We start from the raw sequence: 14,912 nt of genomic DNA on the forward strand, positions 1-14,912 counted from the left end.
GGAGGCTTCTTTTACACCGTGATATAATTAATACATTAAGTCATCGTTTCGCCATCGTTTCTATTTATTAAATAAACATATTTACTACTATACAGACCAACTGTTTTATACATTATTACATGGTTTCATAAGTGCCCGTCTCAGTGTAGGTGGTTTTCCACTCACAGAAGGGACAGTGGAAACCTATAAATGAAATCATTGTTACACAATACAGTGATTATATAATGTCAGTGCCCTAATTTCACTTTCAAACACACACTAAAAACAGTTCAAATATTTACTGTGGACTCGTGGGATTGTGAAGTTAATCAGATTCAGAAATTGGGCACTTGTAGATGGACGACGATGATGATGATGACAGGTGTCCATCCTCTGTCCCTGCACTGGACTGAACTAAGACAAGACAATCCATCTATAAGGAGCATCTAGCGCATGTTTTGTACAGTGGTTTGGGGAGAATTTGGCTTTTGCTTTGGGTCATACTTTCTGGCTGCACACGTGTCCTCAGGTCTACACCAACATTCCATCCCTGCGGTGCCAATTTTCTTACCAGGACTTCACCCTCATTTGACCTCCTCACATGTGTCCATGGTCTTTCTCTGTTGTCTTTTTTTTTTTACCAAGAAAACAACACTCCGCTGCAGACTGGACTGGAAAATGTTGTGCGGATGACAATTTCTACATCGCGTGGACCTCCGTGGACATGCGGGAAGCAGAACCCCAGGTTAGTATCGGCTGTGTAGTGTCTGCTGTCGCTCCACCTGGTTGTCTTGTAGTGAAGAATGTTGGAACCCCCTGTTTTTACACCATTGGAATGATCGGCATTTTGTGAAAGTAGGAGACTCTTAATGTTGGGACGCACCTGTAAAGAGTTGTTTGAGGCGTTAGAGGCTTCACGGTCCGGATTTAGGTAAAGGTCAGGGGGCAGGGTTGGGGAGAAAGGTCGTGATGAGGCATCAGACTGTGAGAGACAGACAAACTGAAACAGTGCCTGATGCAACAGTGTGATTTCTCCCCCTCTCTCTCTGAAAAAAACAGCTTCCTTCCTATGGTTAATTGTAGGCCAGAGGTGGCGGAAACACGTCAGTTATGTGGGTTTTCTAAATCTTGACTGAGTCTCTTAATTTCGGATGAAGGGAATGGAAGAGAGGGGGAGTGGGGGGGTGGGAGGAGATTTTAATCACTCCTGTCGCTTTAAGGACACTTATCAAAGCCTTATTATGCGAACAGAAAATACCAGGAGCCGCTGAGCAGCAGAGCAGCCAGAGCACGGACTGGACTGGAGTGGATTTAAAGGAAAACTCAACATTATCGGAGCTGAAATGGACCGCTTCGTCGCCTCATGGAGTTTGATTACACGCTGGGCGGCTGTCTTACTCGGACAGTTGGGATCATTTTAGGAAATATTGCGCAGAAGTGCTCCAGCTCTCAGACTTGGGATCATTTTTGCCCCTGAAGCAGAGAGAGAGAGAGAGGAATTATGGCTTAAAAAAAAAACAACCCTCAACGCTTTGCGGGATTATTCGCTCCTCCGACAGCCGGGATCGGCTCGTGCTTGTTCGCCAGGCGTGTTGTTCCGGACGGATAGACAGTCCCGAGCTCTTTATTTATTTATTTGACAGCTTTGGATCATGGATTTGGGCTGGTGGAAAACAACAACGGGCAGCGACGCGATTCCCCTGCGCTGCCTGCGCTATGCAGCGAGCTGAGGGCTTCTCTCTTTTTTTTTTTTGTAACGCAGCGTGTGCGATTATTCCGATGCCACAAAAGTTACAAAGCGAGTGTAATGCGTGGATTTTAACCGTTTCGCCGTTTTGCACCTGCTTTTAGGGAGACCGCGTCGTCACGGCGGAGATTCGTGACAAAATAGCGCGTGGATCCGCGTCGCTTGGCTGAGTCTGTCTTTCCGCTGCTGTGTGGGATACTTGAACATTATTGTAATGGAGATTGTGGAGGTTTATACTCAAGGTCATTGAGTGTTTTACGGCTATATTTGCCCTGTTATTTACACACACACACAGGGTTATCCTCCCGTTATAGCGCAACCTACAATTGTCAGTCTAGTGTGTGTGTTGTGTGTGTGTGTGTGTGTGTGTTTGTTATTGCACGGTGCAGCGAGCGTTTAGGAAAGCTCCCACTGTGGAGGAGTTATATTTATATTTCTTTCTTTGACACTCTGTCTCTCTAACAACATGGATGGGAAATTGAAGCCGGGTCGCAGATGCAGGACCAAGCGGGAGAGGGTGCGCAGGTTGCGGGATGCAGGGAGCAGAGACGCCCGCAGCCCCGACCCCAACTCCTCCTGCTCCGACAGGGAGGGACACAGTCCGGGGAGGGACGCCGCCTCCCTGCCCGGTAAAAAGGCGCCGCACTCCGCAGCCGCCGCCAGAGCCCCGCGTCCCCCCCGCAGGAAGAGACGGGAGTCCAGCTCACAGGAGGAGGATATCATTGATGGATTTGCAATAACCAGTTTCATCAGTCTGGACCGTCTGGAGGTAAGAGCATCATTACCTGTGTGTATGTGCGCGTGCGTGCGTGTATCACGTGCATACTTCATCAGTTGAGTGGATGTCAAAGCTGGGGTCTAATTTGTTGTTGACTTGTCTGATTTGTCTCTAATGTACTTGAGATGATGCCAATTACAGTCTGGTTGATGATGAGGAGGATGATGATGAAGTCATGTGATGTGATGGTGAAGATGAGGTGTTTGTTCTAGAACAGTCCTGGATCTGGTTGATGGCTGTACAGTTCAGTATACTCTCTCAGGCCACTTCATTAGGTGTCAGGTGTACCTAATATAGTGGCACTTGTGGTCCTTTAGCTGCTGTAGTCCACCTGCCTCAAGCTCTGGTCTTGGTCTTGGTCTTCTGCACATAATTGGTTGCACAGTGCAGTTGCCTTTCTGACATTTCCGACCAGTCTGTCTTTTCTGCTCCGATTTCTGGCATCAACAAGTCATTTTCCTGCTCAGACTATTCTGCTATGTAAACTGTCAAAAGACATGGTTGTGTGTGAACATCCCAGTAGATCACCTACAATTATGGCACATTTAAAGTCATCTTCACCACGTCTACACGTCTAAATCCAATGATATGTTGCCATGGTGTTAACAAGCTGCTGCATGTACAGTAGTGGTGGCAGGTGTCTTTATTGGTTTAGGCCCCAATGTGTGTTTCTTTGAATTCCTCCACATGGAAGTGTTTGACAGCCAAACTCTTCCTGCTGAGATATATAAGTTGAGTGGCACGGTGAGTGAAATCATAATCACTGCCGGCATATTGATTGTTGGGGGAGATGCTGCTGCTGCTGCTGCTGTGACAGTAACAGCTCTGCCTTGTATTGTTTTATGTGCTGATACAATGAGTGTTGTCATAGCAATGTGAACATTATGCTCCCTGATAAACAGCCTTTTTTTTGCACCGCTCGTCTGTGGTGTGATGATACATCAAGTGCTTCACTCGGGAAAGGGGGAAAAAAAAGGAGTTGTTTGTGTGCTGTCCTCTTATCTCTTATCTCATTATGCTCCACATGACAAATAAACATGTTTCCCTATGGGATGTGCGGCTGACTGACAAATCAAGCAGCTGTTTTTTTTCTGTTCTGGGAATGGGTGGGTTGCCGTTATCAAACATAGCCGATGCATTACATATCCACTGAGGTCCGTATATTTTAAGATGATGACCTGATTTGAAAGTATGTGCATCATAACCACAGGCCACCTCGTTTCTGTGACAACCTCCCATGTTGGCTTAGCAGTGGTGTTAATCACTTATGATTGACTCTTACCTCCTACACAGAGCCTGGTCGGTATAACGGTTGAATGCAGATTTGCCGTGTCCAGGTCAGCAGTCATAAATGCCGTTGCTTTCCTACTTCCACAGTAGCTCAGCAGGTTGATGTGAATTGAGTCAAAATATAATTTTTGAGTAATTATTGTCTTGTCCTATACACGTCTTGTTCTGCAGACCGAAGAGAGCATCTCTGTTTCTCACAGAACTGCACAAATATCACGCAGTAATCATTTTAAATATGCTTTTTCAAATGAAAATGATATCGCAACTCATATCGCAATCGCATTTCCTGTCAAAATAAACCATTAGCGTTGTTGTCCTAGAAAAACTATGTTGCTAGTGTGGATTAAAACTATGACAACCCCCTAAATCCTCTAGTGAGGAGATCCATAAAGCTGCAGGACTTCCTCAGGTGGTACGACAGCGAGGCTGTGTCTAAAATGTGTGTGTCTGGCCTTTTTTTGTTGATTTGTGAGAGTGCAGCGCGCTGTGATGCTGCATGTGTAAGGATTTTGGCCCCCTTTGCTGCTTGGCTGGCACTTCTGACAGCTGCTCACTGTGAAAGACTTTGAAGACGTCATAGCAGCAAAGTGCTTCTTCGTACTGGCGTCTTCTCCCACCTTCTGGTGTCTCCACTGCTGTCAACATGGTGTCCTGCCTCACTGACTCACAGGAGTATTCCCCTCTGTGTGGTTGACGCTGTGAGAGGTCATTTCTGTCTCACGTCTGTCAGTCGATGTTATCGTCCTGCTTGTTGCTGTAATGCAGGTTGGTTTCTAAAGAGCTTCCTCCTCAGATGCTTGATCTTGATAAGAACGATTCCTCTTTGTGTTGAGAGGCAAATTAAGCCAAATAAGTGTCTAATTTTTTGTTTTTCCACACGTGCGAGCAGTAATAGTCTCCTTACTCGAGTGCCCAATCCCTGTTGAATGAGCACAGAGAAAACAGTGTGCACCGCACAAGCTTATGTTTCAAGGCTAAGCAAATGAGGCATGATGCAGCTCTATGTGAAATGATACTCACATGCCAGTTGCTTGGTAATTGGTCTGATTTGCATGCAAATGGACTGCTCTTATTAAATGATGCTGGTGGATCTGGTACAATTAAGTGAAGGGTTGTGCATGAGTAGAATTTCTTTTTTTCCTCTGGTTTCCCCTCTTCAGTTTCCATCATGTAGCGAACGGAATGAGCATGTTGACATTTATCTAATTTTATACACTGTTTGCCGTGAATGGCGGCGATAATGTGATTTGATATGCGGCTAATAAGCTAAGAGAATTGGAGTCTCCTGAAAGGTCATGACCCAGGCTCTCACTGCTTACTGCATGCTCGAGTGGAACTCATAGCCTATGCTACCTGTGCTAATTGCCCATGAATTATGAGGAGGACACAGCAAGCATTTGGCCAAGGGAATGGCTCTGACCTATTACATCATGCTTTGATACGCTCGCACACCTTTGTCGGTGGAAGTCTGGTCTTCTCAGCCTCTCAGAAGATGGCTGATGGCCAGCATGGCTGTGCTACACTGTTGAGTCTCAGTAGTAGTCAGCCACCTTCAATACCATTGTATTGGTATCCTATCCTTTCCTTGACCACAGTGGTCAAACAAACCAATATTTTTATCTGTATGTCATTTTAATTTTTGATAGTCCATCTCTGAATTGAAAGGATCACGCTACCCCTGTACAGTGGTGTAGCCCCCTGCCACAGCCTGTTTCATTATAGCCAAAAGCAATTTGCAGCCTTGGCCATATTTGATTACGGCGTCTTTATTCACTTTGAATCGCCTCGTTTCTCACAGTTGAAGCTGCTTACTTACCTGTGCGGATCAGGTGTTCAACCGCGGCCATCCCAACTGTTATCAGTATGTTTACACAGCATGAGAAAAACCTAATTTCACAAAGTCAGACTAATGCGCAGATAATGCAATTGGAAGTTTAGTACCGCGCGTATATGCTGTCAGACCAGAGTTGGACTCAAGACTGATGAGGAGACCGGTTTTTATGCCATGTCAGCGTAAAGAATTTAATATTTCAAAGCTCACCGATGTTGCTTTACTGTGTACGGACACTGTTGAAGATACATCAAATATGTTTTTTAGCAAAAGAGAAACATCATCAGTCAAAGTGACAACATACTAAAGTTTATTTTAACAGACGCATCCTCAGAACTGTCTGTAGAACATTTAGACTACAGAGCTGACTTTAAGCCGCTTTCTTATTCGCTGAAAGTTTGTTTCCCTGCAGTTAGCGGCTTCTCACCTGACAGCAGTGCGACAAAACAATTACCCACTGTGGTTTAAACCCTCCACAAAACTCCCAGTGGGTATTGAACAAGCGCGCAGATAATAAAATGACATAATTATCCATCTGTCACAGGATTAATAAGATGTTTGATTTCCTCTATTCACTCTGACTGGGGCTGACATTAGAGTGGCAAATCCTCTCTCATTAACCCCCCAATCCTTCTGTTCGTCGCTTTAATATGAATTTGGATGTGTCTGGGTTCTTTTTTTTTTTTTTTCATTCCGCAGCATTGGTTTATTAAATTCACAGCAATGGGAATTTAGATTCAGTTTATCTAGTGATATTACTACAGTGTTAGGGGCTGTAAAAATAAAGGTCAGCCAGTCAGGTGAAAATGGTTTTTATTTATAGAAGCACTTATTGAAATATAGAGTATGTCTCTTCTCTTTTCTCTGCTAAAACATGTTTGTTCTTTTTCTGCACGGCCCTGTTTTGTGCACTTTCACGCAGCCGTCGGCCACTGAGGCGCTCCACCAAAGCAATTTGAGAAAATTAAGACCCTCGCCTTGGGGGAGGTTGACAGTAGTTGTTAGGAAAAGCTGGAAGCTGCGAGCTACTGCTTCACTCTCTCCTCTCACTTCTCTCCAGCTGGTGTGTTGATCTAAGCCATCAACATTCCAGTTACGAGTGTTTCTTTGTATTTCATCAGCACTCGGATGAATGCCTTCAACCGAGCCCATGCAAGAAACGAGTGTGTTTTTGTTTTTTTGGCCTCGGCACATGCACATTTAACATTGCCGGGCGGCTCATTGTTTGCACTCAGATAACAACATATCCTCCATTTTAGCTGACATTAGCACAGCCAGTGCTCGGAGGCACAATCTGTCAAATGCGAGCACCTGGTTGCATTTCTGCAGAACTGCATCAACATTCTTTCGAGCCTGAGGTGAAGCAAATCCTCCCTGACATGAATGGGTTGGACAAAATCTATGGCAGTTTGCAAAGCCCATCTTTTTTCCTTGTGGTCAGCTGTGTGCTCTCTGCTCTGCAAATACAGTATCTGATTCCCAGCTGAGTAACACGGCGCAAACTGATACTGACACTCAGAACCGCAGCGGCCGTTGCTGTAGTAAGATGTCTTGCTTCCATGGTGAGGCAGCAGATTTGTTGCAGTGGTTGCAGCAATCGTGCTTTGTGTTTTCTCTTTTCCCCTGGCGGTGATTGTGCTGTGCATCATATGCCGGCACTGACAAACAACTACGGCTTTAATTAACAAGGCTGCCCCCCGAGGCTCTGCTGCTCATTGGCTGACGCATCCCATGGAGAGAGCTTTCTTAATGCCAGTGGGACGTCCCCTGGCCCTGGCTCTGTCTAACTGTCACACACTGTAGGCGACAGCACGACTGATAAATGCATGGTCACACACTCACAAGCCTTCGCTGTCTTTCTATTTCACGCACACACACACAGAGAGTATTGTACATCCACTTTTCATGGACCATTGACCTACATGTCGCTGTCCAAGGAGGGTGCGTGTTTCGTGGAAGTATTTTCATGTGTATCTTGAAACAAGGCCGGCCACAAGTATACAGTTTCAGCACATGTATGTGACACCGAATGTGATGTGATGTGCCTTGCTTATTGCAGGTCATGCACCACAGCATCATTTTTGTGCAAGCTGCATCCGTCAGTTACCAAAAGCCTGTGTGTTTCTATTGGAAGAGGAGAGGAGGAGGAGGAGGAGGCGGAGCTAATTCTTCTCCCCATTAATCATAGCTAAAGTTACACAGGGTTCATTGCGACATGATTTTGATGCAGGAGGGGAAATATTAGCTCAGTCCCATCGTGCCCGGTGCACCGCATGTAATTTGATGATTTTCTTTATTTTCTTGATCAATAAATTGACGGTAAATCCAGCACAAGCCTCAAGATCTGATAAATAGTCCTGTCCTCCTTTTAAATTTGACTCAAACTTTAAAAACCACTAGTGTTTTTAGTAATTGTTGGTTTGGTGACATTTTTATTTGCCTATGGTAGAAAGCAAATACTGATACTGACATAATAGCATACGATAAATAAATTACACTACATGGTTGCATAATAGTTACAGTCACCGGGATGCAGAGCTTCAGTAGGGTGACAGCTGCAGGAGTAAAGCAGCTGGACTTTATAGATTGATAACTGACTCAAATTTGTGTGTGATCAGTTCAGTTTGAGCCTGAATATGAGCAAAAGTTTGATTTGTGGTCTTAGGACCCGAGAGCTTTCAAAGTCAGTGGCACAGACACAGTTTATCACCTCTGAGTAAATGCACACTGGCCTTGAAAGGTACGTTGCTGTCTGTTGTCAATTTGGATTCATCATAGAAAAGACTGGCTCACATTAAGTGGCACATAATAACATGTGGGCAGCTTGTTGTAGGCATACGTATATATCCATTTCCTGCTTGTCATCGCGAGCCGTCTTCCATCTTCCTGTCTCAGTGTTTTCATTGCAGTGAATGACAGGATGTAATTATGCCGTGATTAAGATGCTGTCTCCGAGCTGGCGATGGATTAGGAGCTGCACTGTTAGAAGGTTTTCCCCCGGTAATTATCCACTGCTCACTTGTCACCCCCGTTTTTTTTTTTTGCTTTTCATAACCTCTCGCCGGTTCCTTTACCGTTTGATTAATGTCTGTTATTAAACAATGTTAACAAAAGACATTTCATTTGAGCAGTTTGAGGGGGAAAAAGAAAAATGAATGATTTGGCGATAACTTCAATGTAATAGTTTTTGATGTCAGTCAGCTGAGGTATTTTCCAGTCCTGTGATTTCGGTTAATATATAATGGCGTACTTGGCCACAGAAGCTTTGGATGAATGACTAGCAGGCGAAAGCTGTGAAGGATTTACAACAAAAATAATGAAACCTAAATAGAGAGGGCACTCTTTAAGTGGCTCATTAAGTAATGGCTGTTTTTCTTTTCAGCCGGGTCCTTTGCTGAGAGAGAGCAAAGAGAAAACTCTGAAAGCCTGGCTTCCTTCAACCTTCACATCACTTGAATCCCTTTTCAACAATTTGTTTGCATGCGAGGGTAGGTCACTTTTTCCAGCTCGCTCAGCACAAATGTCCCTTTACTCGTCTTACTGGGTAGTGTGCGTGTGGGGGAGCATATTAATCGTTGTTTCAACAGGGATCGGCTACAAACTAAGGTGGACACTTTATAATAAAGTGATTTACTGTAGGGGGGAAAATATTTTATAGATGTTTCAGTTTGTCCAACTTGCAGCGTTTGAGCCAGACCAAAAAAAAAAAAAGAAGAAAAATAATGTGCCCTTTCAGAGTCTCACTTAATGCTTTTCTCACAACCTTAAAATGAGGTGTATCGACATGTCATTTGGCGAGTTATGAAAGTGAAAGTGCAGCAAAAAGCCGCGTCTGCAAACATTAACCGCACGTCAGTTTTTGCTGTGCTAAAGCGAGTAGTCAATCACATGCAGTTACGGCTCCGTAGTAAACAGGATTCCCCCGTTATAGTTCACTCACTGTAGGCGCTGTTCACATGCAGGAGTGACCAAGTTAAACCAGAACAAGAGACTTTCTGATCCTGCTTTTTATCTGTATGATTGTATAGTTGCATAAAAAAAAGAATCTAAACATTTACTGTATATGCTTTGCATGCACGGTCTAATATTAATTATTTTTATAGTACAGTTCTCAAACAAATGTTTACCTTTTGCGGCTCCTGGGAAAGGGCTAAGGAAAGTATTTAACTTCCTCCGGGACAATCCGGCCTCAAACAATGGGCATATCTGTGGGAAGTCACTCACCGAAGTGAAATTTGCCACATTTTCGGGGACTGTATTTGTGTATTTATTCTTTGCAGAACGAGATAAGAACTGGATAGCATCCAAAAAAAAAATAGCAAACAGATGCCACAGAACTTGTGAAATCTCCACGACTAAGAAGTAAAGATGAGCCGATGGTAATATTGGTGTTCGTCCAATTTGAAAAACAATACGGTCCAAAAATCCAAAAGCTTTACTATGCACACAGTGTAAAAGGACTAACATTGGTATTGGTAGATCAGACACAGAAAACCAATGTCAAGCCATCCAAAGTAAGAATAAAATTCAGTTGTACTGACTCATTATTACAGAAATGCTAACAACAACATGGCAGTGCTGGCATGACTCAAAAGTGCAGATTGTTAATCACCCTCCAAACTCTGTGGTCCTGTTTTTAAGCAGGGCCTCGCTTTCAAAGGCATGACTCACGCAGTCGTGACATCGCACAGAGTCTTGCTGCATGTTTTCTTAATAGGCCGCTCTCGGTGTGAAAGCAATTAGCGTGAGCAGTTGTCGACATGCTCTTCTGCCGCGAGTCGCGCCGCGAACAGCGGCGCTGGAGGGAATAGTCTGTATGGACCGAATGATACCGACAACAATCGCTCAGTGCTCAGCTCCCCCCGTGGAATCAGACACAATGATATGTTGGTGTGTGCTTTATCACCTCTCATTGTTGTTAACATGTTGATTATGTTTGCAGCGTTTAGCCTTTTTCTGTGTGTCTGTGTGTGTGTGTGTGTGGGTGTGGGGCAAAGGCAAATAAGGACTGTTGCTTCAGCGTGTTGTGTGATAGCTTTGGCAGGCGTATTAGAAGCCGTGGCCAAGATAATAGAGCTCAGATACGAGGGCAGTTATGCAATGTGGAATTTTTTCTTTCTCCCACTGCCACTTTTGCTCCGTTCGCCGTCTGACTGATATTTGCCTGACAACCCGAGGCTGAGCCGCCACACTCTGTTGAAGTGAAACACCTTGTCAAGCATCCACACTCTCGTGGAATCTGAATCAGCGTTTGACAGGTGCAGTGTATAACGAACCATTTATCACTGCTAACGTACAGGAGGCGCTGCGTGTTTATATTACTCTCTCCATCAAATGTAAGCAAGTGTAGTATATTCTAGAATAGATTTTTATCTTTTACAAAAAGGCATGTGGGTTGATTCTCCTATCCTACCTTTTCTTAGTTTTTTTTACTACATACATTCTATTTAATTGTAATGTAATTGTTAATGTTGTTTGTTTTCAATGATTATAGGACTGTATCACCATGCTGCACGAAAAGGCTGTGACTTAAGACGAAAACTAGTGACGAGCAAAACAGTAATTTCATTAGAATCAGTGAGTTAAAAAGATTAGGGTGGAGTCGTGCCGTGCCGTACTGTTTAGTGGAAAAGTGCCAAAAGTTTGCATTCATAAACATTTATTTGAAATTCCCGTGGTTGAATCATCATCAGCATAGAGTGGCAAATGTGTTTAAAAGATAATACTGACACATCATGTCGTACATGGGCAAGGAAATCAAAAGGAGAGAAGTTACTGTCAATTACTGTCAAGTAAATTTGAGTAAGAAACATCCAGAGCATAAAATCACATCACCCGCTTCACTAACAAGGACAATAACGGTTTAATTGTATTTACCTCCAGCTCTGATTCACACCTCTGACTGGTGTTATTATTGGTGATTAAAGGTTTGTTTTATAACTAGCTGATGAAAAAATCATGCTTTCCCAGAAGCTAAGTAAACAATTGTGTAATTGCAACATTATGCGAAAGCAGCTTTGAGTTTCTATGTTGTTACTCCAAAGACTCCGCTCACAGAATGTGAAAAGAGAACGAGGAAACACGAGCTCCTCTTACTCCGTAACTTTATAAACACTTGTGTAAAAATTAGTTTGTGACTCTAATTGTCTGTGGTCTGAGCACTTGGCTCCTTTCAACCTTCCCTTCCCTGTTGCCAGATTTAATGACTCTTCGTAGCCTAAGGCCAGAAGTCCACTTTCACGTTGTTAATGTCATCACATGCCCGCGTCTGCAGCAGTACACCGTCTAGAAGGAAGCGACATTTGTTTTGTCACATACATGATTATAATGTATCAGTGGAAAGGGGTATGTCCCAGAGTGTCGTGGTTTTTTGTTTGCGATTCTGTCCATGGGCGGGCCTTAGGAAGCTGCCTGCTGATTGGCTACTGAGTTCTGGAATTTACTAACATTTGTCAGATTATAAACGTGAGATATTTTGCCAGATGTCGACGGGGAAAACTTGGGGAACGAGTTCCAGACGGACGGCGACTCCAAGCCGCTCCAAAACTCAGTAGCCAATCAGCAGGCAGCTCGCTAAGCCCCGCCCATGGTCAGAATCGCAAGCAAAACAACACGGCGTAAAGAACAAATCGGGGAGCGAAAAGACCAAAAAATACACTATTTTTGAATGGTTAAATTGAAATGTGTTGCTTGTTGTCTGAAAATATTGACACAATCTAATTCCATACATAATTAAATACAGTCTGTTGTAGTAAAGAAAGGTCCTGATGCTGTTGACAAAAGACTTAGACTGTTGTAGTTGAGTTGAGCTAAATCAACTTTTCCTCTTTGTGTGTGATCGTTTAGAAGCACAGGTTTGCCGTGTCCACATTAGTTCTTCACAAAGCTGCAAGTGGACGAATTCTTCATCTTTAAAGCATCAGAAGTTTGTCTTCGTAGTGTTGTGCAGCTGTTAAGTCCGTCTGTACAGTCTACTGCCTCTCATAGGTCACACACTCGTGTCAAAATATCACATCAAACATTGGATTTTAACACATATATTTACAATAAAGTACAAAAAAAGACAAAACCATCATCTTGTTATTACTGTTATTTTCACAGTAGTACTATTAACTGTAGGGGAAGTCATGGTAGTGATTATATCCTAGGTTTCAGTGGAGAGTATTTTGTGGTTGACATGTTGTTCTGGAGGCTTTTTGACTCCGCCAAGATTAAATTGCACGGAAAAACTAAACCCCCGTGGCTTCTTTATATATTTACTTGGCATGAAAAATGCCATATTTTTTACGTAGTATATATACGGTGCGTGCAATGAGAATATCCATAAATGCAAGGTTTTTTTTTTTTTTGGAATTCAAGGCCATCGCTTCGGCCAAACCTTTTGTCCGGGAAGCAGATTTCACACATCGTTCCACTTACAGTACGTACCATCACTTTTTAACAGGTTCGACCTGTTGCCGTCTCCGGCTGTCCTCGCTTCATGAATCACTAAAAGGCAACGCCGCAGCTGGGTGGAGAGTGAGAACGTGTGCGAGATATAATGGGATATATAATAAGGCACACGTAACATAGGCCAGTGCAGTAAAACCTGCTAGGACAAGACAACTCTGTGTCACACACAGTGAGCTGTGGCAGACGTATCTGTCAGAGTTTGTCTCCTCTACTATCTCTCTCTCTCTCTGTCAGTCCCCCCCCCATTTTTTATGCACTGTGTGAATTGCATAGACTTTTTTTATTGTTTTAATCCACAGGTTGTTTACACATAGATCAAAAGCAGTGTAGTGCGTCTGCAAACAGAGAGTCACTGCAGAGAGGCTACTCTGAAAATGAGGACACACTTAAAGCCAGCAGGGCTTTACCCGAGGCGTGGAATGAGATCACAATTACACTCACACACACACACACACACACTTGGAGCCTGAGCACAAGGCCAGTTGTTGAGTCAATAAAGAAAACAGCCAGCGAGTGAGAGTGAGGGAACATAAACAGAACTTCGTCAAGCTACTGTTTGCATTCCACATCTCTTGGCTTCATAGCACAGCAGCTACTCTAGCCTGGTGTCACATACTCTTCATACCCACCCGTGCTTTCGTGATTTGTAGGCATGGCCTTTAATTGGGGAGTGGATACAACTCGGCTGATGACACGGGGCACTTCGTCGGAATAGAACGCTGCAATTTAAAGCAAAAGAGTCATTAAGAGTAGTAGTTAGTGGCTGGATGTAGTAGATATTCAGTATTGTCCAGTTCTCATTTAATTAAATGGGATTATTTATATACATAGAATTACACTAATGTTTATTTGACTAAGTTTCATGGATTTAATGTGTGGTTTGTACTCGCGCTGCGACGATTGTGCGATAAATTAATTGTCAACACTTAGTTTGCACACGTTTAATCATGTAAAACATATTAATAAATGTTTATTTTAGTCAAGAAGTTTTCATGTGCTCATCACATTCAAAAAGCAGTATATAATCATATAGTTTGTGATTTTTAGCGATGAAGGCACTCGAATATGGGTTTTTTTTTTTTTCTGCGTCAATTGTCTGATTTTTGTTTTAGTAAAAACAGACCACACTTTTTTTTGATTTCCATATGATAATTTGTGATTATACAACTGAAAGGATACATCAGCATGACAGAGTATCAGCCAGGTTTATAGGATTGAGTGCAAAATAACTAACTCTGATGGTGTTTTGTGCCTAGGGTCTGTTACTCACCATAGCTTTATATCATCTACAAATAAAAGCCTACACTATTTTCATGAGGGGATAGCACTGACTGAAGCTGGCAGGGTTTTTTGTTTCTGTTTATATTGCAGTGCTCTCAGGCCCTGAAAACCTTCGCCATATAACCTTATGCAAGAATATCCCGGTATCACACTATTGCAAAAACACTTTTTTTTATATCTCAGTATGCCTTGAAAACAGTTATCGGTGCATGTCTACATATGATCACCTATTGTGATTCCGGAAAAGCATGACCCTTGCTTCAAATATGTATTAAATACAAGAAATAATTGTTATTTTATAGCAGTTATACACTCATACAAACAGTTTCTGACCAAAAGAACAGTCCAAAAATGACACAATCCTCTTAAATAAAATACTGGATTACTTTACTTTACTTTGAGGGCTAAAATCTAAATTTGATGCTGCTTAAATTGGGCCACGTTTACATTTAAAATCTCTACTTCTCAGAGACTCGCAGCAGGAAGGCGGGACAAGCTGCGTTTGCCGATCTGTAGCGACACGGGAGGCGAGTCTCCATCGGTTTCCCTCCGCA

At 43.1% G+C, this 14,912-nt stretch overlaps 1 protein-coding gene across 9 annotated transcripts in view; it reads left to right on the forward strand.

Annotated features, from left to right (window-relative positions):
* Window positions 1-1,229: 1,229 nt before the first annotated feature.
* Window positions 1,230-14,912, forward strand: part of fbrsl1 (fibrosin-like 1) — a 280,456-nt gene continuing 266,773 nt past the window's right edge. For 7 of the 9 annotated variants that reach the window (XM_058637269.1, XM_058637275.1, XM_058637270.1 and 4 more), the window contains exon 1: window positions 1,231-2,495. In XM_058637269.1, coding sequence (XP_058493252.1) covers window positions 2,193-2,495 — 303 coding nt within the window. In that variant the 5' untranslated portion in view covers window positions 1,231-2,192. Of the gene's footprint in view, window positions 2,496-14,912 lie in introns of all 9 variants that reach the window. The other 2 variants (XM_058637274.1, XM_058637276.1) reach the window with 2 other exon arrangements.

The sequence above is a fragment of the Solea solea genome, chromosome 8, assembly GCF_958295425.1.
Source record: "Solea solea chromosome 8, fSolSol10.1, whole genome shotgun sequence".
In the NCBI taxonomy this organism is placed as follows: domain Eukaryota; kingdom Metazoa; phylum Chordata; class Actinopteri; order Pleuronectiformes; family Soleidae; genus Solea; species Solea solea.